Source organism: Mustela putorius, unplaced genomic scaffold, assembly GCF_011764305.1.
Source record: "Mustela putorius furo isolate JIRA1106 unplaced genomic scaffold, ASM1176430v1.1 tig00000095_pilon_pilon_pilon, whole genome shotgun sequence".
Classification (NCBI taxonomy): domain Eukaryota; kingdom Metazoa; phylum Chordata; class Mammalia; order Carnivora; family Mustelidae; genus Mustela; species Mustela putorius.
The window spans coordinates 33,449,154-33,476,795 of NW_025421280.1; the positions used below are offsets into that span (position 1 = coordinate 33,449,154).

The window sequence follows — 27,642 nt, forward strand, 5'->3', positions numbered from 1 at the left end:
CTGTTGGGGTCAGAAGGCTTTAAGGAAGCAGAGAGCCAAGCCCTGCCATCCCCTCTCTGGAGCCTGGGAACACCAGCCAAGGTCAAGGGCTCGGCGGGCCACATTCCAGACAAGAACAGTCCCCACCACCCAGGGTTTACTAGGCCAAGGGGTGGTGCCTAGGGAGAAGCAAGGTTCATCCATGGACCATCAAACTTCCTGGTGGCCGTGGTTTTAGGTATTATAAAGATTTTAAGTAATATCTACACCCAATGTGGGGCTCAAACTTATAACCCCAAGATCAAGAACTGCATGCTCTACTAAGCCAGCCAGGTGCCCCATGCGGTCTTAGGTAATTTTTAAACTACCTAAGCAGATTAAAAGTAACAGCTCACTAAGAGCAGTGTGGACCAGAAGGCAGACATCACTGGGTGTCACAGGCATCAAGAGGACAAAGGCCCCTGGCAGAGCCACATCGTGGGATGCCAGACTGACCCCACAGCAGGCGGCAGCCACACCAAAGCTAGGGCCACAAGGGAGGTACTGCTCTCACCCCATTCTACAGATGAGGAAGCTGAGGCAGAGAGTGGGAAGCCACTTGCCCCAGGCCCCAGACCCGAGGGGTAGTGTGTGCTCCGGAGTCCTGCTCTCCAGAGTCAGCTGGACAAAAGTCTACTCTCTAGAAGCAATGCAGCCCCACATAGCCCCTAGAAAGCCCTCCACCAATCACCATGTCCCTCACTGCGAGTAGCCTCCTCCCTCTTACTAGTGGGATGTCCCGCCTCCCACCCAGCTAGGGCACCTCTGCTGTTCATCGTCCTGGACCCCCCACCTCTAGGTCACTCTAGACTGCCCCTCACCCTCACAGCACTGCCCTGGGCCAGACTTCATCACCTCTTCCCTGGTGCGAGGCTACCCTCTCCGTGGCCTGTCCTTTCACAGGGCAGCCAGTGGGCTGAGCCGGTCTTACCCCACCCATGTGCTCTTTGGGCTCTCATGTCTCATCCTTCACCAGACTGCCAGGCCATGTCACCTGCCTCCTGACCCTCCCCCCAGCCTCCCTTCACAGCTTCACACATGCTACAGCCCCTGCCCAGAATGTTCTCCCTGGGCCCCTGGCCCAAAATCAATCTAATGGCCCATATACACTCCCACACCCCCAGTCCTGCTGCCTTGCAGCCTGGCCATGGCATCCCCTGTCTGCTGTCTCCCTGGCATCCAGCAGAAGTCCAGCTTGGAATGGTCACGTGTCCGCTAGCAGCAACAAGACCAGAGATGACACGGTCAGGTGGAGAAGGAGGAAGGAGTATGTGTGCTGGGGGCACAGCAAGGGCCACCACCACAGGGGACATCGGGCCTCACATCCCACCTCCACCACCAGCCCAACAGGATGCAACCACAATTCTATCTCCACAGCTGCCACCCTGTCCCCACCTGCCCCCAGGCACCACTCCCACGTCTTCCAGTCCCCTGCCCTGGACAGGCTCCTGTGGTGTCTCCCTCCAGCAGCCACAGGATCTGGACAAGTGACACATGGGCCTAAGGGTATACCCCACCAAGTGGTTTTAGGGCTGGGCTCTCACGATGACCCTCCTGTGTGCTCTTGGGCAAGTGGCTTCATCTCTGGAAGCTCCGGTTCCCTCCTCCATAAAGTGGGGATGACGGGAACGGAGCCCCCAGTGTTAGTCCGGTCAGGCACCAGGCTGATGTGCACCCTTGGAGTTTCTGCCTTCAGTGCTCTTCGCATCTGCCACTCTCCGCTGGAAGGAGAGCTCCCCCTTCCCTGACACCAGCACACCTGTTCGCTCTGGCTCCAAGATCACTTCTTTGGAAAAGCCCCAAGATGCCCCACCCTCTAGGATGAAGTTAGTCACTCTCCCCTCTCCACACACACTCCAATATGGGCGGGGGCAGGCCTGCCTGTCGCCCCCCCCCCCAGTCTCCCGCTTCTGTCCCCTGGCACCAATGGGAATGGGTAGGTGGCGGGTGGTGGCAGCAGCCTTGGTCCTGTCACTGCTGTGCCCTGGGCCTGGAGCAGCCTGTGGCATGCACTAAGTGCACAGTGGACCACAGCTGGTGACGGCCACCATGGAGATGATGGGGGAGCCCTCCCGCCATAACACAGCCTGCCACCTTCCACTGCAGAAAGCCAGCAGACCTGTTCTCCCAGCAGGCCATCTGGAACAAGCCATCAGAAAGCACAAAACCACACCCCCTGCCTCAGCAACGCACGGGGAGGACCTGGAGTGTGCCAGGCACCGAGCTGCGGGTTGGACCTATTGAATAACGAGGTCTTCATGGCAACCAACAAAGTCAGCGCTATTATTATCTTCACTGTCCAGACAGGAAACACATCGTGAGCAGCCGTCCCTCCCCAGGGGCCATGAGGCCAGTAAGCTGCAGAGTCACTATCTGAACCCAGGCAGTCTTGAGCTCCCAGGGCCGACCCACCAGGGCAGAGGCTTTCCCTTGTGTGGCCCTGGGTCAGAAGCACGCCCATCAGCATCAGCTGGGAACTCATTAAAAATGCACATGCTCAGCCCTCTCCCACCCCCAGCCTTCGATCAACCGACGGAAGCACTGTCATCTGAAAGCCCGGGCTCTGCTACCGCCAGTCTTGGCCCAGCTGATTGGACGCTTACTGACTCGCCTGTGGCCTATGACACGGCAAGGCTCACAAGGAAGAAGTGTGGGCCAATCGGCTACGGCCTCTCACCGGAGTCACGCCCCCTCGCAGGTGGGCTGGGCGGAGTCAGAGGATGAAAATGAGAGCACGTCACTGGGACACCACACAGGGGAGGGGCTGAGATCTGACTGGGTGACGCCCATCCTGTGTGGGGCGCCCGGCGTAAAGGAAGGTGGCCTCGTTAAGCTTCAGTTTACCGGTAAAATGGGGGTGTGTCAGCTGCCTTCCTAGCACGGGTGTGTCGAACCGGGCCGTGCGGTGAGCCTGGCGCCCTCTGAACACTGACCCAACCAAGGCCAATATTCCAGGCACGGAGGCCACTCGGGGCTCTGGAGGGGGCTCTGGAGGGAGGCAAGGCCATGCCCCGGAGAGCTCCCCAGTCCCCTTCTAGCTTCTGACCCGAGGTGCTTTCCAAGAAGACCTCAGCAGGTTTTATGCTGGAAGACATGCCCACCTCATGCCAGACTTGTGTCGAAAGAACAGAAATAAACGCGGCCACCCAGGCGAAGACAGAAAAAAAATCTACACCGGCCATTCTATATTCAGTGGATGGGCCTCTCCCCAAAGCCAACGTCGTCATCAAAACAGACACAGCGGTGATGCTGCTCTAAGGAAAAGAGGAGACAGGACAACGGAGTGTAGGAGGGACTGATCAGAGCGGCTGGAAAACTAGCTGGGGGAGATTTCTCGGGGGACAACTGGCAACATGAGTATGGCCTGGGCATCAGATACCAGGCAGAAATGATTACTTTCCTTGGGTGAGGCTCTATGACTGTAGGAAGGTGTCCTTAGTGCAAGGGGAGGCTCACTGAAGTATTCTGGGTTGACATGTCACAATGTCTGCATCTGATTTTAAAAGCGTTCAGCGAAAATGTGTTATCCACAGGGTAGCCAGCAAACGTGGCGACTAGCGGCCTGGTCACAATAGAGGATATGAGGCGTGGGTGTTCACCGAACTGTGCTTCAACTGTGCTACCCACATGGAGACCATGAATTCAAGCCCAAATGACAGCCCAAGACCCTGGACGCCGCCATTGGCCCCCTCACTCCTGCCGGGCGCCGCGTCCACACTCATTTCCTGCTGCAGCAGCGAGCTGTCCCACTGTACCTGTTTTTGAGAAGATGAGCTGCAGAATGAGAGGTCGCCGGGTGACGATTCCTGAACCTCGGGGAAGGAAGTCCCTGTGGGAGGGGAAAAGGACAGAAGTTACTCACGAGGCTGGCTTGCAAGGCAGGAAGTGTGACCACACATGTGGGGCAATTGCGTCTTGCGAGTGGGGCAACATCAGCAAAGACACCAGTCCCAGTCCGGCACTGGGAGACGCTCTGACCACAGAGGGTCCTGAAGCCACAAGGGGCAGAGGAGGGACTGGAATGAAGGCTGCCGATGAGTGGTACCGTGTCCCTCTGGCTGGCAGCGCTCTAGCCCCAGCCTGCCCAAAGAGCTCTTTCACAGACAGATATTTGAACAACGTCCCCCACACCTCAAAGAGATCTGTACATTTCCGATGTGCACGTTATACATTGATATAATGCCATATGTATGATAGAAAGATGAAGTCAAAGTAGTTGATGACAAAATACGATGTTTCATGTCCCAAAAAGACCAATCAATATAGGCAGCAAGTAGATCAATGCTTGATCAGGGGTGGGAAACGAGGAGAGAGATTTCTGGGATGCTGGACACGTTCTAAAACTTGATTGTGGTGGTCAACTTACTAATACTTACTGTAAATTTACTAAAAATATCACTGCATTTGAAACGGGTAGATTTCCTAATACAGAAACAATCCCTCGATAAAACAGTGAAATAAAAAATGTATCCTGTATATTTCACTACAGAAATAGGCACCATCCACACCTGCTCACATTAGCAATGTGGATGCCTGCCAAGTAGGGCGACCAGAAGGCACTCTGGACCAGTGAGAAAGGAAAGTCAAAGAGCAGGGATCCAGGGGGGCACTGGAGTAGAAGGGGGACTTTCAGAGATCATTAAAGCCAGGCAGAGGATTCTTGTGTTGTCATGTAAAAATGGAGAAAGGATCTAGGTTCGGAGAATTTCAAACAAGGAGTGTGCTTAGATAAATATTTAGGTCATCTGCAATCTGGGCAGGACACAGGCCAAGTGGTACGGGGCATCCCCCCTGGGGTGGTCAGAGAAGGCTCCTCAGAGAAGCAGAAACAAGAAATGAGCCACATGCAGGGCTGCGGAACGGCAGGGCAGGGAAACAGCAAGGAGGCCCCCAGCTCACCAGGCCTTAAAAGTCCCCTCTTCATCAAGACCCTCGCCAGAGGGGGCAGCCCAGTGTCTCCAGAAGAGCAAAGCCACTTCGAGGCAGATGCCAGGCTCTCCCGGGGCAGGGCAGGCCCACCGGTGGCTGTTAACCTCAAGCACCACACATGGCCTTGGCCCTAGCCCCAGGCCCCCTGACCCCCTGGCTCAGAGGCAAAGACCTGAGAGGCAGGGACAGGAGACCCCTCGCATATCAGAGACACGGCATCCTCCATCAGCGCAGGCCCTCCAACACAGAATCAGCGACAGCGCCAGTGACAGTGTGCGTGTCTTTTGCCAGAATCTCCCACTCCGCCTCTTTGATGCAACCCAACGGGTCCGTGATGGAGCGATACAGAAACATGGGAACACATCCCTCCCGCGCCGCGTGTGTGAGCGACACAGGGTCCTTTTTCCTGCTGACCCATGTTCGGGGACATGGATGGGACACAGTTTGCTTATCCGTTCTCTCGCTAACGGGACATCTGGGGTCTTTCCAGTTCGGGGGCATTACAAATACAGCTGCTGTGAACATTTGCACACGTGCCTCTCGTAGACACACACCCCCATTTCTCCTGCTGAGTCAGAGGGTGGACCTGAACAGGCAAAACTTGTCTCTGGAGATAGAAATCAGAGCAGTTGGTTCCCTTTGGAGAACTGATTAGAAGGGGCACGAGGAACTTTCTGGGATGACAACATCCTCTATCTCGATCTGTCCGGTGGTTTCCTGAGTGTATGCATTTATTTAAAAAAGAATTAAAAAAACAAAACAAGGTCACTAGGCGTCAGGGAGTGGTGGGACTGTGAACTGAAATTCACGGGGTCTGGCCTCTGACCCCAGTTCACCGGGCCTCTGGGCCTGCGCATCTGACTCAAAAGCCGCTGGCATCTCCCCAGCCGGGGCCTAGCCTTCGGCCACTGGTATCGGCACACACTGTCCTGTGACTGTTCTGGGCGTGGCTGGGGGGCCAGGCACCATGAGCACAATGGTAACCGGACAGACACCCGACAATGAGAGCTTCAGCAGGACACGAGGACCAGCACGCCGCCTGAGAGAGCCCTGAGCGCTCTGGGCACATGCAGCGGAGGCAGCCTTCTGGGGCTGGGACTTGCTGGGGAGCGGGAAGGATGACCGGGGGTGCAGCCTAGACAGAGGAGGCACGGCCCGAGGGGGAGAAGGCTGAAGGATGGGGCTGGGCAAGCGCACAGGGCCTTGCACACCAGTCCAGGAGCACCAGGAGCCCCGGGACTCCTCTGACTGTTTCCAGAAGTTCTCAGACTGCTGAGTGGAAAGAGAAGCAAGACCACCCGCAGCCTGGACAGTCCCCCACAAGAGCAGCTCCCCAGAAATTCCCAAGAGTCTCGGTGAGGAGGGGCCTGTCCGGCTGTGCCCCGAGGCCCACCCAGAGGGTTTTCTGACGCGGGGCAGTGGGGGAGCTCTCTTGGGGCTTCCCTCCCCTGGGAAGAAAACCAGGCCCGGGCCTGGCCCCATGGTCCTCCTCCCGGGTTCCTCCCGGGTTTCCTCTAAAGCAAAGACCAGGGATCCATCCCACATTTCACAGGGTCCTCTGCCTGCCCATCCCACCACCCCCATCCCACCCCTGCACTGCTTTCCAGCCTCTGGAAATGACTGCAAACGACTTCACCTGGCCTGGTCACTATTGGATCTCCAGCACCTAGAACAGTGCCTGGTGTACAGCACGTGCTCATGAAATGTTTGGTGAGTGACCCAGAGGAATATGGGCTCTGGAGCCAGACAGCCTGGGTTCAAAGCCCAGCAGGGAGGGGAAGGCACAACAGGAGGTGGTACCAGGGGGGCAGATCAGAAGCCCCAGCTGTTTATTTACTGTTGTTTGAACAGAGCCTAAGATCCCACCAGGAACCCTTGGCTTCCAGCCCCCCACATGGGCGGGGTTGCCTGCCTGAGGGAACAATGGAGGTTTAAAACCCAGGCTGACGAGTGGGGAGGTGGAGGCCTTCCGGGGGAGGGGAAAAAAACAGATAAGCCAGCAGAGGATGAGTCAGAGCTAGCAAGAGCCCAGGTCACCCCTCACCTGGGCGGCATGATGGCAGGAGCCTCAACAAGTGCCTGAGGCTGGGATCCCTTCCTCTTCACCATATCCTCGTGGGGGTCACTCAAAGCCTCAGTGTGACCAGGAGACCTCAGCACAGCACCAGCTACGGGAAGAGCCCTCAGCAGGAGACCCATGCTCGAGGGACCTGTCTGTACCCAACTCACTCTCTCAGGCCGACAAGAGCCTAGACGGGGAGCACTGGCTGTCCCCCAGCCCAGCTCTAAGCCCATCTCTGCCAACATCTCAGCAGACCGTCTAGCAACACCAAAAGAACGATACCAGGGCCAGGTAGGCAAACTAAGGCTCGGAGTTTCAGGGCGTGCCCAGGCAACCCAGTAAGGAAGGAGCAGAGCTGTGATGGGAACACAAGTGGGATGTCAATGAGGCAGGCCCCCCCAATCACCCTCATGCCCCCCAGGGGCTCCGCTGTGGTTCTGCTAGAACAGAGGCAGAGTTCACCGCTCGGCCTCTGGAGCCTCACCACCCAGTCCACATGCCCCACGGTCCCCACCCAGTGCCTGCCTCATTACCACCCATCTGGATGCCATCCAACAGTAACCACTGGTCACCCAGAGCCCAGCCCACACTCAGTGGCCCCAGGCAGGTGCCAGTGTATCTTTGGGGTCACAGCGAGGGGCAGGCAGGCTGACTGAGACTGCAGACCCAGGGCTCCGTCCAGCCGACACCACCCACCCCGCCCTGCAGCAAGCCCCGCTGGCTCCACCTGCACAGCGAGCATGAACCCACCCCCTTCTCTGCACATCCAAGGCCATCACACAAGCCACCCGTGCTTGCCTGGACCAGCGCAGCTGCTGACTCTCTGGCTACTCTCCAGCTACCCGCCCTCACCCCCAGAGACCCCAGAGGGTGCCTGTGGATGCCACGTCAGAGCATGCCCCCCTCTGCTCAGAGACTTCCCAAGGCTCCCACATCCCTCAGGGTAAAACCTCAAGTCCTCTCTGAGGCCCACAAGGCCCCACACGACCTGCCAGTCACCACCCCAGCCCTGTCCCCCACTCACTCAGCTCCCGCTATACTGTTCTCTGCCATGTCCCCCCCAAAAAAGGTAGGTTCCTGCCTCAGGGCCTTTGCACTGGCTACTCCCTCAGCCTCAAACTCTCTCCCTGCAATATCCACAGAGCCAACTAGCAACTCCTGACTAAACTACCTCTTCCGCACCCACTGCTCGGCACCCCCAATTATGAGGTCTTGCTCTGTTATAAGCCATTGGCTCAATTCTCAATTCTTCTCATGACTGGCACCTTCCAATTAACTCATTTGTCCATAGAGTGGTGGTCTGTCCCTTCCCCCCTTGCCCATTAGAGGAGCAACCTCATGGGAGCTTGGTCCTCTGCCTGGCATGTTCTCCAGTCTCTCCTCAGCTCTCAACAGCGAGCCAGGCAGGAGGCAGGTGACCAATGTCTGTGGGATGCGGGACCAAATGTGCCACTGTCCAATGAGACTGAGGCTCAGAAGGGGGGTGGGCCGTCCTGTTGACTTTGCCAATTCCACTCCAGGTGCCTCCCCTTCACAAATCCCCAGCAGCCTCCTCCCTGCTCAGCAATCCTGAGGTTCCAGAATCTGCCCCACCCTTGGCTCTCGGCCATAGGGTCACCTGCTCCAAGGTCTCATCTGGAGGCCAGGCCAGGAGAAGAAGTGGCCCATGGAGATGAGCAGCCGTGGCTCCTAGGCCTCTTAGACCAGAACTGGAATCAATCCAGGCACTTCCAACTCTTTTCGGGACTATCTGTGCAGGTCTGGTCACCTTTCTTTCTTTCTTTTTTTAAAGATTTTATTTATTTGAGAGGGAGAGAATGAGAGAGAGAGAGCAGGAGAGGGGTGAGGATCAGAGGGAGAAGCGGACTCCCTGCTGGGCAGGGAGCCCCATGCGGGACTCGATCCCAGGACTCCAGGATTACCACCTGAGCCGAAGGCAGTCGCTTAACCAACTGAGCCACCCAGGCGCCCATGTCTGGTCACCTTTCTGTGCCTCAGTTTCCTCATTTGTAAAGTGGGGATAATGTCACCTGCCTCAGATGGTAGTTGGAAGGGTTTGCAAAGTTCTTGCCATGTTACCAAAAAGAAACCATTTGCCCTATAAAATCAAGGGAAAGCGACACGATAAGAATCTGACCACGACCCTCCTCGGCTCTAAAGGGCTCCTGATGGCCTCCAAGGCCCTGAGAAATTGCCCTATCACCTCCCTACCCTCACCGCCACCCTCACTCACTCCCTCAACCACACTGCTGGTCAAGGTACAGTAGCCAGGCCAAATCTACTTTTGCTGCAGGACCTTTGCACGTACTCATCACCTGCCTGGAATGACCATCTCCTCTGAGCCTTTCCACAATCTTGGCTTCCTCTGGTCACTCAGAACTCAATTCAGATGTCAACTCTTTTGAGAGTCTTAACTGTCCCTAGCTGACACCCCCACCCCACATCACCCTGTTTTCAATCTCCTCCATGGATCTAAGGATGGCCTCTCCCGGGGCGCCTGGGCGGCTCAGTGGGTAAGCCTCTGCCTTTGGTTCAGGTCATGGTCTCAGGGTCCTGGGATTGAGCCCTGTACCAAGCTCTCTGCTCCATGGGGGCCCTCCTTCCCCCACCCCCCGCTTGCCTCTCTGCCTACTTGAGATCTCTGTCAAATAAATAAAATCTTAAAAGAGAAAAGGTTAGCCTCTCCCTGTGGCAGTGCTTTCCAGAGTGAAATCTGTTAACCACCTAGATGTCCATTGGCATGGCACTGGCTAAATCAATCTTGGAGCTGGCCCAAGACGCAATCCAGGCCACAGTGCCGAAAGCAAAGTGTGATGCACAGAACTGACTGTGTCCTCCAAACTTCTTTTTTAATGCCTGTGCACATTCCTGCCTGTGTGGGGACAACAAACTTGGAGGGGACACGGAGCCTTGATGGAAGTCATGTATGGAAGGCAAGTGGAAAAACTTTGTGTTTTAAGTTTCCAACATGACGTGAATTTCGGTCTTCCATAACTTTTTTTTACAACTTTTGTAACAAGTAAACGTTAATTCTGGGGGCGCGTGGGTGGCTCAGTAAGTACTTGTCTGCCTTTGGCTCAGGTCATGGTCCCGGGATTCTAGGATCAAGCCCCACATTGGGCTCCTTGCTCAGTGGGGAGCCTGCTTTTCCTTCTCCCTCTGCTGCTCCCCCTGCTTGTGCACTCTCTCCCTCATAAATAAATACAATCTTTAAAGGTATATATTAATTTTTAACTTTTCAGTTGTACTGAGAAGCACCAAAGCAACCTATTGGCCAAGAAGAATTTTCACAGTTAACAGAAAAACCACTGGCAGTTAGGGACCCAGGCTCTTGAGTCTGCCCTCCTGGGGGTCACCTGAGCATCCTCACTGCTCACCCTGCAGCAGAAAGCCTGGATGACACAGCCATCCCAGCGGCATGCAGGCTGTGTGACCTTGGCAACAAGGTCACTCACATCCTGGGCCCAGCCTCGTCTATAAAATGGGGTGTGGCGGGGACAGGAGAAGATAGTGCAGGTGCTGGGGCGTCAGTGAGTCCCACTGCATCTCTAGGGCCTGGCTGGCCACACATGGATCCCTAGTTCTGCGCATGTCACCGGGCAGGGGGCCCACCTGAGCCAGACGGAGGCTGCTGGTAAAAAGAAGAGAAAGCCAGGCAGTGCCCCAGCACACTCGCAGCGTCCCAGAACCATCTTCCTTGCAGGCTCCTTCTCCAAGGAGGATGGGTGTTCGTCCTCCCCAGTCCCCTCCCCAGAGCCTCTCCCAGATGTCTTCCGGACAGAGGGTGTCACGCAAGACAGGATGGCCTTACCACCCTTTCTCTGGCCATGCCTTTCTCACCCCCAACAGCCGATCTGTCAGCGAATCCTGCCTTCAACACACCCGAAGATATCCCCGTCCCATGCTCGGTCCCAAACCCTTTAGGCTGAGTCCCCCTGGGTGCCGGTCAGCCCTCTGTGTCCCAATCCTGCTCTGCCCCGTGTGTTTCCAGCCCGGCAGCCAGAGAGAGCTTTGCAAACCACAAGTCAGATCACGCTGCCACATGCTTAAAACCCACCAGTGGCTTCCAGCAAACCTGGGACAAAACCAACATCCTTCCCGCAGCCCGCAATGCCCAAAGCTAGAGCCCCATCACCTCCCTGCCGTTCTCTGCTGGCTCCCCCAGTTCCCGCCTCCGGGCCCCGCGGACATCTGACTTCAGTCTCCTTCTGGGTTCCTTTGCCTCCAGATGCCCCTACAGAGCCCGCCACTCTTTCTTTGGACACTGGCTGAATGGCACCTGCAGGGAGAGGTCCCCTGAGCGCTTCGCCAGGCTGGGCTCTGTCCCCTCTCCATGCTTCCTTCCTGCAAGCGGGTCCCATTCTAAACCGTCTGCTTTGTTCACGGCCTGCTCCCCTGCACCTGGCACCGCGCCTGGCACACGACACGTGCTGAGAAGCGCGTGTAAGAGGGGCTAGCGTCTCCAGGCTGCACACAACACAGCACATAGCTCTGTGCACAAGAGTCTCTGTTCTGCCTTCACAGGGGCAAGCACCAACCCCACTTCTCAGATGGAGAAACTGAATCTAGAGAGCTTTTATCACCTAGGTCAAAGCCTCCTCAGCTAACAGCAATCCCTCCCCACCAACACCAAAGTGAGGCACCAACCCAACAGGCTTCATTCCTGTCCCCACCTGCCGGCACCACCCTGGTCACCACACCGGAAACAGAGCTGAACTCTGAAGATGGGACAGCCAGTCACAGCTCCCTGCAGGTACAAAGTGGCCGGGAGATCATGACAGTGGAGAGCACAGAGGCTGCAGCTGGACAGCTCAGCCACAGCCTGAACAAGGGCCTTCCCTTGCCCAGTTCTCAGTTTCTCCATCTGGAAGATGGGGATGGTCACCCCGCCCTCCTTGTCGGGCTGTCAGCAGGATTAGGACAAGTCGAATGAAGCCAGGTGCCTGGCACATATAGGGCCCTATCGCACCAGACTGGTTGATGAGGGAGATGGCAGACAGGGAGACCTTCCTTGGCACCTCAAGAAGGACCCTGGCACAGTCTTCCCTGGCAGGCCTGGCAAGATGATTCTAAGTCAGCTCCCACTCCGACCCAGCAATCCCCTTCCAGGGATCAGCCCTGGGCACATCAGACGCACAGGCCTGTCGCCTCACCCCAAGGCCCGGTCTGGAGGGGAAACTAAAAGCTCACGCAGGAGAACAAGTGGACTGAGTCCGGCTGGGCTAGACTGAGGCCCAGCAAGCAGAAGTAAAGAGAGCGCGAGACCAGGGAAACAGAGGCAAGTCAACAGCAGTCGCCGGGAGACGTCAATACCCCATCCTCAATCACGGACAAAACACTGGGCAAAAGATCAACAAGGAAACAGAACACATCGATGCCAGCATAAACCGATGAGACCTAACAGGCCTGCAGAGAACCCTCCACCCAACAGCAGCAGAATACACATTCTTATCAAGGGCACATGGAACATTCTCTAGGCTAGGCTGTATGAAGGTTAGGCCATAAAACAAGACTCATAAATGTCAAGGGACTGAAAAATCACACAAAGTATGTTCTTTGGCCACCGTGGGATGGAATGAGAAATCAGTAACAGAAGGAAATTTGGGGGAAATTCACAAGTACGTGGAAATTAATAACAACACACTCCTGAACAACCAGGGAGTCAAAGACGGAAACGTAATGGAAATTAAAAATACTTTGAGGGTGCCTGGGTGGCTCAGTGGGTTAAGCCGCTGCCTTCGGCTCGGGTTATGATCTCAGGGTCCTGGGATAGAGTCCCGCGTCGGGCTCTCTGCTCAGCAGGAAGCCTGCTTCCCCTTCCTCCCTCTCTGCCTACTTGTGATCTCTCTCTGTCAAATAAATAAATAAAATCTTTAAAATAAAAAAATTTAAAAATACTTTGAGATGAATGAAAATGAAAGCACAACATATAGGCCCAAACTTACAGGCTTCAGTAAAAGCAGTATGCAGAGGAAAATTTATAGATGTAGGCACCTATGTATGTTTTTTTAAGATTTTATTTATTTCTTTGTCAGAGAGAGAGTTGGGGGGAGCACAAGCAGGGGCAGCAGCAGACAGGGCAGTCAGAGGGAGAAGCTGGCTCCCGCTGAGCAAGGAGCCAACAGGGGACTTGATCCCAAGACCCACGGACCATGACCTGGGCCAAAGGCAGACACTTTATGGAGTCAGCCACCTAGGCATCCCTATATTTAGGGAAAAAAAGAAAAGGAAAAAAAAAAGGACAGGAGGATGCTGGGTGGCTCAGTCAGTTGGGTGTTTCTGACTCCTGGTTTTAGCTCAGGTCATGGTCTCATGCGTTGTGACATGGAGCCCCACACTGGGTTTCCCTGCTCAGTGGGCAGCCTGTTTGAGATCTTCTCTCTCCTTCTGCCTCTCCCCAACACTCACTAAGAAATAAATCTTAAAAAAAAAATAAAAAAGATGGGCGCCTGGCAGGCCCATCAGAGAGCATGTGATTCTTTTTTTTTTTTTTTAAAGATTTTATTTATTTATTTGACAGGCAGAGATCACAAGTAGACAGAGAGGCAGAGAGGAGGAAGCAGGCTCCCCGCTGAGCAGAGAGCCTGATGCGAGGCTCCATCCCAGTATCCTGGGATCATGACCCAAGCCGAAGGCAAAGGCTTAACCCACTGAGCCACCCAGGTGCCACGAGAGCATGTGATTCTTAATTGGGGTTGTGAGTTCCAGCCCCACACGGGGTGTAGATATCACTTAAAAATAAAATCTTCAGGGCGCCTGGGTGGCTCAGGCAGTTAAGTGTCTGCTTTTGGCTCAGGTGATGATCCCAGGGTCCTGGGATCAAGTCCTACATCGAGCTTCCTGCTCAGTGGGGAGTCTGCTTCTCTGCCCCTCCCCTGGCTCCTGTACATTCTCTCTCTCATTCATTCTCTCTCAAGTAAATAAATCTTAAGAGTAAGTAAAATAGGGACGCCTGGGTGGCTCAGTTGGTTAAGCAGCTGCCTTCGGCTCAGGTCATGATCCCAGCGTCCTGGGATCGAGTCCCACATCGGGCTCCTTGCTCTGCGGGGAGCCTGCTTCTCCCTCTGACTCTGCCTTCTACTCTGTCTGCCTGTGCTCGCTCTCGCTTGCTCTCTCTCTGACAAATAAATAAATAAAATCTTTAAAAAAAAAAAAAAGAGTAAGTAAAATAAAATACAATAAAATCTTTTTTTTTTTAAAAGATTTTATTTATTTATCAGAGAGAGAGAGGGAGAGCAAGTGAGCACAGGCAGACAGAGTGGCAGGCAGAGGCAGAGGGAGAAGCAGGCTCCCTGCTGAGCAAGGAGCCTGATGTGGGACTCGATCCCAGGACGCTGGGATCATGACCCGAGCCGAAGGCAGCTGCTTAACCAACTGAGCCACCCAGGCGTCCCATAAAATACAATAAAATCTTAAAAAAGAAAATAAAAAATAGGGCACCTGGGTGGCTCAGCGGGGTTAAGTGTCTGCCTTTGACTCGGGTCATGATCCCAGGGTCCTGGGCTCCAGTCCCACATCAGGCTCCCTACTTCTCCCTCTCCCTCAGCCTGTCTCCCCGACTTGTGCTCTCTCTCACTCTCTCTCTCTTCCTCTGCAATAAATAAAACCTTTAAAATTTTTAAAATAAGTTGCTTAAAATTAAGTTAAAAATTAAAAAAAGATAGACATACAGACTATACAGGTTGTTCTATACCAATTATACCTCAATAAAGCTTTAACATTTAGAAATTTTTAAAAAAAGAAAAATTTAAGGGGCGCCTGGGTGCCTCAGTGGGTTAAAGCCTCTGCCTTCGGCTCAGGTCATGATCCCAGGGTCCTGGGATGGAGCCCCGCATCGGGCTCTCCACTCCACAGGGAGCCTGCTTCCCCTCTCTCTCTGCCTGCCTCTTTGCCTACTTGTGATCTCTCTCTCTCTGTCAAATAAATAAATAAAATCTTTTGGGGGAAAAAAAAACGTTTTAACAGAGCCTTCACAACCTCTGCCAAAAAATAAGAGGAAGGAACACTTCCTAACTGGTCCTATGAGGCCAGCACTATCCTGAGACCAAAGCTAGACAAAAACATGACAAGAAAACAGACTAATATTTCTTATGAATACAGACCGAAAAAATCCTCAAAACAAATATGGGTAAGCCAAATCCAACAACATATAAAAAGGATTACGCACCAGAGCCAAGTGACATTTATCACAGGAATGCCCGAACCGTCCAAAAATGCAAAGATCAATCAATGCAACACACCATATGAAGAGTAAACGACAAAACTATACCATGATCTCAACAGATGCAGAAAAGCCATTTGATAAAATCCAACACCCTTTCACGATAAAAACACTCAACAAACTAGGAACAGAAGGGAATTTATCTCAACCTGATAGAGGGCATTTACACAAAACCTACTGCTAACATCCTACTAATGGTAAAGCCCTTAAAGCTTTCCCTCTAAGATCAAGAACAAGACAAGGATATCCACTCTCACTTCTTTTTCTTTCTTTTTAAAGATTTTATTTATTTATCTGACAGACAGAGATCTCAAGTAGGCAGAGAGAGAGAGGAGGGAAAGCAGGTTCCCCGCCGAGCAGAGAGCCTGATGTGGGGCTCGATCCCAGGACCCTGAGATCATAACCTAAGCCGAAGGCAGAGGCTTTAGCCCACTGAGCCACCCAGGTGCCCCTCCACTCTCACTTCTATTCAATATTGTCTGGAGGTTCTAGCCAAGGCAATAAGACAGGAAAAAAAATAATAATGATAAGTGGATCCAAAGGAAGAAGCAAACTATTCAAAGATGACATGATCGTGTCTATAGAAACTGCTACAGAATCCACCAAAAACAACACAAAAACCTAAATAAGTGAAAAGAAATCCAGTGTTTACAGACTGGAAAACTTAATATTGTTAAGATGGCAGTACTCCCCAAACAGATCTAAATCTTTCCAACAGGGGCACCTGGATGGCTCAGGTCATGATCTCACGGTCCTGGGATCGAGCCCCACATGAGGCTCTCTGGGAGCCTGCTTCTCCCTTTTTCTCTCTCAAATAAATAAATAAAATCTTTTAAATAAATAAATGAATAAATAAATCTTTTCAATGAATAGTACTGGGTCTACCGGACAGCCACATGCAAAAGAATGAAGCTGAAGTCTTACCTCACAAGACATATAAAAATTGACTCAGAATGGATCACAGACCTCAATGTAAGTCCGAAAACTGTAACATAGTTAAAAGAAAATATAACAAGAGTATTTACAATAACTAAGATATGGAAATAACCTACGTGTCCATCAATAGATGAATGGGTAAAGAAACAGTGAATTGTGCTATATGTACACATACTGGAATATTATTCAGTCACTTAAAAAAAGAATGAAATCTTGCCATTTTTGACAACAGTGATGGATTTCGAGGGCATTATGCCAAGTGAGGTAAGACAGAGAAAGAAAATTGCTGTCTGTTTTATATGTGAAATCTTAAACAAACAGACAAACAGAAAAACCTGCCAAACTCAGATACAGAGAACAGATCAGTAGTTGCCAGAGATGCGCGGGGGGGGGGGGGGGGGCAGGGGATGAAAAAATAAATAGGCATCCGATTCTGTTCATTCAATTTGGCAATGCTTGCTTTCAAATGCACTTCTTAAAATTACTTTGTCTAACTGAAACATTCCCCATAACAACCAATGTCATTTTAGGTTGTTTTAGTAGGATTTTGACCTTTTTTTTTTAAGATCTAAAGGTTCTATGACCAGTGTCGTATCCAAAAGGTGGACTGCTCAATTATCTGAAACTTAAGGATACCATTTCTTTAGATAAGCCTTGGGTCTCTCACAGCCAAATTAATACCTGAGTGGGGTGTGGCACTGGACTGGGACGTTGTGGTGTTTTACAGTGTATCTCACTGCACAAAATTTTTCTTGAGGTTGACAGGTGCCCTAGTGTCACTCTAAGCTGCTCCATGACCAGTTTAGGAAGCATGGGAGTCTTAGACTCAGATGGCAAAAAATAGGGGGAAAATTTATAAAAGAAAATACAGGACTAAATCTTTATGACCCCATGGATTGAGCAACAGTTTCTCAGATTGGACACCAAAACCTTAAGTGACAAAAGAACAATACAGGGATGGGATTTCATCAAAATAAAATTTGTCGTCTTCTTTTTTTTTTTTTTTTTAGATTTTACTTATTTATTTGACAGAGAGAGAGAGATCATAAGTAGGCAGAGAGGCAGGCAGAGAGAAGGGGAAGCAGGCTCCCTGCTGAGCAGAGAGTCTGATGCAGGGCTCGATCCCAGGACCCTGGGATCATGACCTGAGCCGAAGGCAGAGGCCACTGAGCCACGCAGGCACCCCAAAATTTGTCTTCTTCTAAGGATGCTATCAAGAAAGTAAAAAGACAACTCAATGGGAGAAGGTATTTGCAAATCACATAGCTCATAAGAGATTGGTCTTGATACAAGATATAAAGAGCTTTTATAAACCAACAATAGACAAAAAACCCAATTTAAAAAAGGACAAAGGGTTTGAATAGACATGTCTACAAATAAGATAGATAAATGGTCATTAAGCACACCAAAATTCATCAGTCATTGGGAAATAAAAATTTTTAAAAAGAGCAAAATACCACTTCACCCACTACAAAGCTAAATTCAAAAAGACAGATAATAACAAGTGTCGACAAAGATGTGGAGAAATTGGAACTCTCCTACAGAGCTGGTCCACTGTAAAATGGGGCAGCCACCAGGGAGAACTGTAAGTTTCTCAAGGTTTAAGTTGACCATAAAGATTACCACATGGGGGGCGCCTGGGAGGTTCAGTGGGTTGAGGCCTCTGCCTTACGCTCAAGTCCTGATCCCAGGGTCCTGGGATCAAGCCCCATGTCAGGCTCTCTGCTCAGCAGGGAGACTGCTTCCTCTTTTTTCTGTGCCTGCTTCTCTGCCTACTTGTGCCCTCTGTCACATAAATAAATAAAATCTTAAAAAAAAAAAAAAAAAAGGATTATCACATGGTTCAGCAATTCCAGTCCTACAAAGAGACTCAAAAGAAATAAACACATGTGCACACGAAAACCCGTACACAAATGTTCACAGCAGTGCTATTCCTGATGGCCAAAAAGTAGAAATGACCCAAATGTTTGTCAATAGGGAACAGGTAAACACAAGGGGTCATAATCTGTGCCATGGAATATTATTCAGCCATGAAAAGGACTGGAGTTTTGATTCGTGTAATAGCAAGGATGAACCTTGAACACACAGTACCAAGTGCAAGGAGCCAGACACAAAAACTGTGTTGTGTATGATTCCATCAATACAAAACGTCCAGAGCAGGCAAATTCATAGGAAGCAAATTAGTGGTTGGGAGTTGGGGGTGGGGGGTGGGGAGTAACTGCTGGTGAGGACAGAGTTTCTTTTGGGGACATGAAAAGTTCCTGAAATTAGACAGTGGTGATCGCCACAAACTCCATGAAGATGCTAAAAATCACCTGACGGGTACACTTTAAAACTTTACTTTTTAAGTCATCTCTACACCCAACATGGGGCTCAAACTCACAACCCTAAGATCAAGAGTTGCATGCTTGGGACACCTGGGTGGCTCAGTCGGTGAAGCATCTGCTTGTAGTTTGGGTCATGATCCTGGAGTCCTGGGACCAAGCCCCGCATCAGGCTCTCTGCTTAGCGGGGAGCCTGCTTCTCCCTCTGCCTCTGCCACTCCCTGTTTGTGCTCACTCACTCTCTCCCTCCCTCTCTCTGAGAAATAAATAAGCAAAATCTTCAAAAAAAAAAAAAAAAAAGACACCTGGGTGGCTCAGTTGGTTAACCGACTACCTTGGGCTCAGGTCATGATCCCAGAGTCCCGGGATCGAATCCCACATCAGACTCTCTGCTCCTCGGGGAGTCTGCTTCTCCCTCTGACATTCTTGCCTCTCATGCTCTCTCTCATTCTTTCTCGCAAGTAAATAAATAAAATCTTTAAAAAAAAAAAAAAAAAGTCACAGGGCACCTGGGTGGCTCAGTGGGTGAAAGCCTCTACCTTCAGCTCAGAGTCCTGGGATCAAGCCCCCCAACAGGCTCTCTGCTCAGCGGGGAGCTTGCTTCCCCCCTCTCTCTCTGCCTGCCTCTCTGCCTACTTGTGATCTCTCTCTGTCAAATAAATAAATAAAATCTTTATTTAAAAAAAAGAGAAGAGTCACATGCTCTACGGACTGAGTCAGCCAGGTGTCCCCTCCAACAGTACTTTAAAAAGGATGAAGGGGCGCCTGGGTGGTTCAGTGGATTAAAAAGGATGAGTTTTATGGCATGTGAAATATACTTCAGTTCAGAGAGATGCTATTTTAAAACAAAAAGCAGGGGCAGGGCACCTATGGCTCAGTGGGTTAAAGCCTCTGCCTTCGGCTCAGGTCATGATTTCCGGGTCCTGGGATGGAGCCCCCGCATGGGCTCTCTGCTCAGCAGGGAGCCTGCTTCCTCCTCTCTCTGCCTGCCTCTCTGCCTACTTATGAGCTTGGTCAAACAAACAAACAAACAAACAAAACAAAAAGCGGGAGAGCAACCCATGTACCAAGAAGGGAGCAAGTCCATCATCTATAAAAACCACTGCTGGGGCCTAGGCGGCTCAGTTGGTGGAATAGCCCCTCCTGCTGCTCGCTCACTCTTTCTCTCTTTCAAATAAATAAATAAATCTTAAAAAAAAAAAAAGGGATAAAAACTACTGCCAACCCACACAAAACCTCCCAGAAAGGCCTGGGCCTCTGACTGTGGCCTGGCCTCATCCTGCCCTCCTCCGGCCTTATTCCCTCCATGACCCTGATCTTAGGCACAGCCTCCGTCTGCTGGTGGCATGCCTGCCCAGTGGGTGCCTCCCCCACCCCACCTGACTCCAAGCAGCGACAGCAGAGGGGGCAGCCCAGGTCGGAGTGGGGCCCGCAGCAGGCCGGCTGCCTTTGCTGAGGGAATACCTGTTAGTGACTGAGACGTGCGGCTCGTTTACGAGGAGGAGTGGGCCTTCTAGAACAACTAATATGCACTGGGCACCATACAAAAGGCAGGGGCACCCCCAAGAGCAAGGCCCCAGGAGCAGGGCACCGACCTTCTACTGGGTGGAGATGGACAATAAACCAAGTAAACGGGCAGAACCATGACAGGGAGTGACGAGGGCTTCCAAGAAAAAACAAGCAGGGCAAAAGGATGGGGTAACAAGACGGAGGCATTTTAGCAGTGGGGCCAGGCAGGGCCTGCGGAGGAGGAGACCTGACCACAGGCCAGGCGGAGGTGACAAGGGATCCATCAAGTTATCTCAAGGGACGGGCTTTCCAGGCAGAGGAAGAGCATATATGCAAAGGCCCTGAGGTAGGACCCTGTTTCACAGCTTTGAGGAACAGAGTGAGGAGCCCAGTAGAGCCAGAGGAGAACAAGTAAGGGAGGGAGGGAGGGAGAGAAAGAGAAAGAGAGAGAAAGAGGAAGGAAGAAGGAAGGAAGGGAGTGAGTACTGACACAACTGGACACTCATATGCAAAAGAATCTTAACCCCCATCTGTATCTCCTAAGTCCTACATAAATTAACTCAAAATGTACCTGACTCACAAGCCACAGAGCCAGGAGCACATGTGTTTCCAGCAGCATTATTCACCGTCGCCGAGAACTGGAGACAATGCACCGGCCTTCAGTGCGGGTGAACAGATCAGCAGACCGTGGCCGGTCACACCATGAAATACCCCCCCCTCGCCCAGCAAGAAAAAGGACCAAAGGGCAGTTGCCTTCAGCCCGGATGGTTCTCCAGTGTGCTACACAGAGGGAGACACGGCGGACTCAGAAGCCGCGTGGGCTCACAAGATTCTGGAAAAGGCAAGACCACAGGGTGGAGAGCCCATCCTGGGGTGCCAGGTGTACGGGGCGGTGGTGGGGGAGGGGGAGAGACCACAAAAGGGCACAGGGGGACTCCTAGGGGGGACTGCAGGTGTTCTGTCTGTTGATCGTGCTGGTGGCTACACAAGCCTGCTTGTCTGTCAAAACAACTTTATGCTAAAAACAGTGCGTTTACTCTATGTAAATGATCCCCAGAGGGTGGGAAACAAGCCGGAGGAGCGAGCAGGCACTCTTTGTGCCGATGCGGGGAGATCTCCAAGAAACACTGTCCAGTAACAAGCTCCCCGCTCCGACCAGGGTGTAAAGCTGTGCAGGGGGGAAGGGAGAACACACACGCACGTGTTTGCTTCTGTTGGTCCGGAGCCCGGGCGGGCACACGCCCCCGGGGAGCAGGGCGGTGAGCTGTGGGAGCGCTGGCTGCAGGGGCGGAGAGGGAGCAAGGCCTCCGTCTCCATCCATTCTGGAATTTTGGAACTCGGTGCCATACTGAACACATTACCGATTTAAGCCATCAAGAACCACCTTTGAATGGTTCCAAAGGATGGTGTATGAAAAGGAGAAAAAGAGTGAACCACCGCAGGGAAAGCTGACAGACACCGCCTTGACCAAGAGATCAAGGTCAGCATCACCCACGGGAAGACCCGTCAGGGGTGATGGACCCGACAGGATGTGGAGGGAAGGGCTGGCTCCTCACCTCTGTGTTCTTCTCCCCAAACCTGGAGCCCCCTTCTCATCATGGAAATACCAGAAAAACCCAAACTGAAGGACATTCTGTCAAATACCAAAGGCATGAAAACCAAGCAAAGAGGGTGGTGCGGTCACAGACCAGCAGAGACTCCGGAGGAGGGATAACTGGCCTGCAGCGTGGCATCCCGGCTGGGGTCCTGGGACAGAAAAAGGACACAGTGGGGAAAGCTGGGGAAATCCGCAGTAAGTCTGGTTTTCCTTAATGATAACAACCTACCAAGGTTCACTTCTCAGCTTGAGGCACCCACGTACCATGGGGCAGTGGCTACATGGGCGCTCTTGCTACTGTCTTTGCTCCTTTAAACTTAGAACTGGTTTATTTTCAGGGCACCTGGGTGGCTCAGTCATTGGGCGCCAGCCTTTGGCTCGGGTTGTGATCCCAGGACCCCCACATTGGGCTCCCCGCTCAGCAGGAAACCTGCTTCTCCTTCTCCCACTCCCCCCGTTTTGTTCGTTCTTTCTCTGTCAAATAAATAAATAAAATCTTGGGCACCTGGGTGGCTCAGTGGGTTGAGCCTCTGCCTTCAGCTCAGGTCATGATCTCATCTCAGGGTCCTGGGATCGAGTCCCACATCGGGCTCTCTACTCAACGGAGAGCCTGCTTCCCCCCCCTCTCTGCCTGCCTCTCTGCCTGCTTGTGATTTCTCTCTCTGTGTGTCAAATAAATAAAATATTTATAAATAAATAAATAAATAGAATCTTAAAAAACAAAAACAAAAAAACTTGTTTATTTTCGGGGCGCCTGGCTGGCTCAGTCAGCTAAGCCAGCTTTGGCTCAGGTCATGATCACAAGATCCTGGGATCGAGCCCCAAGTTGGCTCCCCACTCAGCACAGTCTGCTCCTCCTTCTGCCCCTCCCCCCACTCACCCCCCCCCCCGCCCAAGTAAATAAAATCATTTAAAAAATAAAACAAAAAAACAAAACTTGTTCTTCTTAATTTGGTCAATCTAAAATTGTTCCAATATTGGGGCGCCTGGGTGGCTCAGTGGGTTAAGCCGCTGCCTTCGGCTCAGGTCATGATCTCAGGGTCCTGGGATCAAGTCCCGCATCGGGCTCTCTGCTCAGCGGAGAGCCTGCTTCCCTCTCTCTCTCTCTGCCTGCCTCTCCATCTACATGTGATTTCTCTCTGTCAAATAAATAAATAAAATCTTTAAAAAAAAAAAAAAATAAAATAAAATAAAATAAAATTGTTCCAATATAAAAAATGTATTACAAGCAAAACAAAGGCAAAAACTCCTCCAGATGGTGAAGAGCGGGAATTTGGCTTGAGGTGGGCACATTCTGGCAGGAAACATGGGCTTCTAATGGCACTGGGGGGAATGGGCCAAGGAACCTCTGCCTTACTCCGGGTACGTCCTAAAGGAGGGACTCTTACCTCACAATGAACAAATAAATCTTAAACTTGAAAAGAACTGAAAAATCAAGCCAACGTGTCATGTTCTGCCGGTGCCGGCAGCGTGTTCCGGGGGGAGCCTCTCTCCTTGGCCAGCTGCGCGCCCAGAGGCCCCCCTTCCGGTGACCGAGGCCTGGCAGCACCGGTGGCAGGTGTCAGCAGGACAGACGCCAGAGGCTGGACTTCCGTCAGAACGGCTTCCCCCCAGACGAGGGGAACTCAGTGTTGCAAGACAACACGAGCCGACTCAAACCACAGGAAGGCTCCCTCAGGCTGAGCGGGTGCTCCCCATCTCTGGTCACAGTCCCCTAATCCTGATTTAGAGAACCCTGGCACTCCGCCGCCCCACCAGGGAGCGGAAGAACAATGTCTGAAGGCATCATCCTCAAAACCACTGGCTCCCAGGTTACCGGGCCAGCTGCGAGCCTCCTGGACAAGGAGGCTGTGGCCATCCGGAGGAACCCGCCCCATCAGTAGAGAACACAGAGGCCCGATGGCCTGAGACAGGCAGGGTTGTGTCCCAGGCCCACCACAGGGGCGTCCTCCGGGGCTGGCCTGGCCGTGCCAGGGTGTATCACCCAGCAGGCGGCTGTCACTCCAGCTGGGACTGTCCCTGCCTGCTCTGCTTGCCAGCCAGCCTGCCGGTCCGTTTAGACTCTTATCGCTGAGAAAATGTATCACGCAGCAGAGTCTCCAGGATTCCGCCTCCTCCTCCGTCTGGGCATGGGGGTGTCACCAGAGGGGCTGGGCAGCTCTGCTGGCCACCTGTCCGTACCCTGCGGGTCTGTGGTCCGAGCGGGTTCAATAGCCAGAAGAAGTCTCCCGTTCCAGAGCACGGGCTTGCCATGCTATGGCTCATGACCAGAATCCCCTGGGTGCTTTAAGTTGGTCTGGGGAGGCATGCTGGTATTTTACGACCTCTCCCCCTAGCTCCCTATGGGAAGACGACCCCCAGTGGCTCTCTTTCCACAGTTCTGCCCTGGTCCAAGTGGGGACTCGGGCATCCTGCCTTAAGAGCTTCAGAGCTCACCAAGGGGCCCCCGTGAACGTGCTGGGCAAAGTGGTCCCCACTCCTGCCTGGCAGCCAGGTACAAAGCAAGAGTTAAGGGGGCAGCTCACTGGAAGGTCTGTGGGGCTTCCACTGCCCCAACCTGGGGGTGGGGGGGGCTCTGATGGCTGGGGAAGTCAGGCCAGACAGACATCCGAGCTTGGGTGGCGCTGGGGTCTCAGTGCAGTACTGTTATTACTCAGTGTCCACAGGACAATCACAGTCCTTCCCATGAAGAAGATGCGCATGCTTCTGGCCCCCTTAGAGCAGCCCAGACCCTACTCTCTGCTGTGAGCCCCAGCAGGGAGTCCCAGCCCCGTCCTCCAGCCCCTTTTCTCAATGAATGTCTGTGCAGTGAAACTGATCCAATTCGGATTGCTAGAGACATTCATTCAACAAATACGCATGCTCCTACTACGTAGCATGACAGCAAGGAACACACAAAGTTCCCTGCCCGTGAGAACCTGCCATTCTGTTGGGGGTTGGGGGGGGAGGGGCACAGGTGGTGCGGACAGAGAAAGAGACAAAACAACGAAAATAATTTCAGGTGCTAATAAGAGCTCAGAAGAAAACACATCAGGGAAGGGGGTCTGAGAGAGTGCCAGTGTGAGCCCGGGTAGGTAAGGGCTAGCCTCGCAGAGAGGGGAGCTTTCCACAGGGACCCAAGAAGAGACAGGCAGGCAGGTCACACAGAACTCTGGACCGAGAGGAGATGCATGTAAGGGACAAACGAGGCCTCAGGTGACAGAGAGCCCGGGGGGTTCCAGGAGGAGGCTGTGTGGCTGGAGGGATGAAGGTGGGGGGAGACTGGGAGGAGGTGAGGGCAGGAGGTGGGGGAGCACAGAAGTTGGGAGGGAGGCAGAAGCCGGGGCAGGTTGTGCCAGAGGAGGGACGTGCCCCGACTCAGGGGTCCACGGGCACCCAGAGCGGGTAGGGGCTAAGGGCAGGACCCGAGGAACCAGGGTGCAGGCGGCTATTCTCAGGCAGACGGAGCTAAAGGGGAAGAGCAGGGTGAAGCCGGGGGAAGGACCTGCTGACCAGTCCCAAAACAACCCCAGGGAAGCGGCTCCGTGATGGTGTCTCGACCACCACGCTGGGGGTAGGGGAGGACCACACACCCCGCACCGGCCACCGCGCTCCTCTCCCACATGCGGTGCAGGTGCCCCTGCCCACGTGCAAACCCTGGGACTAGATGACCAGGAAGAGCCTCAGCATCCACCCCCCGCAGGCTGGCAAATATCCAAGGTGCCTCGGTACCCGGCCCACTACACGGCCGCCACCGAGAGGAAGGGGGACGAAGGAGGGTGCGTGTCGGGATGAGCGCCCAGTGTTGGGACAGACGCGATACTGCACACCTGAAACCAATGTAACACTGTATGTTAACTGGATTTAAAAAAAAAAAAAAAAAACTTAAAAAGCCAAAAAAAGAAAAGAACAGAAAAGACCGCACCAATGAACAGGATCAAGCCACAAACTGGGGCCCACAGCCAGGCAGGATGGGCACAGTATGAATTCAAAGGAATGCCAACTCCTGCCCATTCTCCTCACCTTAACAGAAAGACCTATGCCTCCTCCAGGAAGCATTCCCCGACCACCACTTCCGCCCCAAGGCTCCCTATCAGAACCTGTGTCTTCCACGTGCCTCCACACCCCTTGTCACTGTGCCTCCCGAGAGGACAAGCAGCTCTGGGGGTTCACTCACAGCAATGCCCCCATTCAAGTCCAGCCTCTGCCGCTTGCGAGGGGGGCGCCATTCTCCCCCGGGGCCAAATACTGACTGACTGACTGAATCCGTGGGCAAGTGCGGGGACTTGGACACCCCCACCTGCATGCCTCCCACCCCAGTTGTCTCGTCTGTAAGATGGGGCCGTCCCAAAAGGACACACAGAGTGCTCTGTGCCTGGCACACGGCAAGCACGTCAAGGGATGTGGAAAGTCTGTTCAGTGTGGGAGGAAGCCCAGGGCCACCCCCAAAGCCCACTGAAGAAGGCCCATCAAGCACCTGAGGTGCGGTACTGGGCCCACCAATGGGCACTGCGAGGACCTGGGGGGTTGGCTTATTCGACACCTGGCCTTGTTCCACAAATCTCTGAGGCCACGGTGCAGGACAAACAGGGCAGGAAGAGTGAAAACTCGACCCTCGGAAGTTGGGTCATAGGTTGAGGGTGCCACTCCAGGTCCAGGCCAGCAGGCCCAGGGGAGGAGGCCTCCCATGAAGGTCAAGGTTCTGGGTTCAAGTCTGGCCACCCACAGCCCCAACATCCCTGGGCAGGCCTCTCTGACTCAGTCTCCTCACCAGTTAACAGGGACGGAGCATCGACCGGCCTCAAAGTGAGAAAGGCGCCAGGTGCCAAGGCCCCAGCATCGATGACACACACGGAGGGTGCCGCCACTTCTCACGGGGCCAGTCACGGCAACTCCCGCTGGCCTCCTTCCTCCATTCCTTAGCCCTCTGGGGCCATCAGGAAACTCCAAGCAGCAGTGACAGATGCTCCAATGCAGAAAGACCTCTGGGACGTGTCAAGTGACAGAAAGCAAGTTGCCACACTATGTGACTGGGGTGGTCTCAGTTCTAGAAAGCAGGCACGCTGAAAAAGAACCAACTGCAGGCAGGGCTACAGATTTTCCACAGGTCCCGACAGGGATTTCTGGACAAAAACACACAAGAGGGGTCTGGCACGATCCACCCCAACCTGACGACGGGGCTCCCCGTGGAGCCGGGAGGACGGGACGGGGCTGAAGCTTGGTCTTCCTCATCTGTTCTTCCTCATCAGTTTCCCTTTTCAGGAGAACTTGGCCTTCGATGTCCTACTTCCGTAATGAAAGTTTAGGGAAAGCAGGCCTCCCACGGGCACGCTCCTGACCCTCCCGTGCCTGCTGGCTCAGGTCTGCATCTCAGCCCCCTCTCCAAGAGCGCAGCAGTGACCCAGCAGGATGCGGGGCCCTCCATGCCCGCCCTTCCCCCTGCAGGGGACACTCTGCCTCCAGGCCTTCGAGCGGCCTGCTGCATTGTGGGCCACCCAGCGAGCCCCTGTCCGAAGCAGCCCCCACCCAGCCACTCTCTCCGTCCCTGACCATCGTCACCGCACTTCATGTTCAGAAAGTTGTTCTTATAACCGTTCACCCAATCTCTGTCCATCTTGGTCCCCGTGGGACTCCAGCACCCGGCAGGGGAGGTGCTCCTGGACGGAGTGCGGCTGGACACACGGCTAACAGCCTCAAAGGATGCTGGGAGCGAGAAGCTGCTCCACCATCCCCTCGGCCCCCTCCTCGGACACAAGGGCCATGGCGTCCACTGTCCACTCCACGCCTTCCCACCCCTAATGTCCCTGAGCACCCGGCTCTGGAAGAGATGCGCCCAGTTCACCGTCCAACTCCTGCACTCCTCCCTGCGTGACTTCGAGTCAGTTCCCCTCTCTGGCCTCAGTTTTCTCACCTTTGCAAAGCAAGGATGCTAAGAGCAGTAGCCTAGGGCTGCCCGGACCACATGATCAATTTTTAGACAGAAATCCCCAGGGGAGGACACAGAGTGATGCTCGACAAATATCACCTCCTACTGGGTCATAAACATCCAGCAGCCGGTGAAGCCAGC

General features: G+C 53.2%; 1 protein-coding gene across 9 annotated transcripts in view; it reads right to left on the bottom strand.

Moving 5' to 3' along the window:
• DNM2 (dynamin 2) overlaps positions 1-27,642 on the bottom strand; it is an 83,902-nt gene that overhangs the window by 50,043 nt on the left and 6,217 nt on the right. For all 9 annotated transcript variants that reach the window (XM_045084012.1, XM_045084008.1, XM_045084006.1 and 6 more), the window contains exon 2: positions 3,774-3,847. In XM_045084012.1, the coding sequence (XP_044939947.1) occupies positions 3,774-3,847 (74 nt within the window). The remainder of the gene's footprint in view (positions 1-3,773; positions 3,848-27,642) is intronic.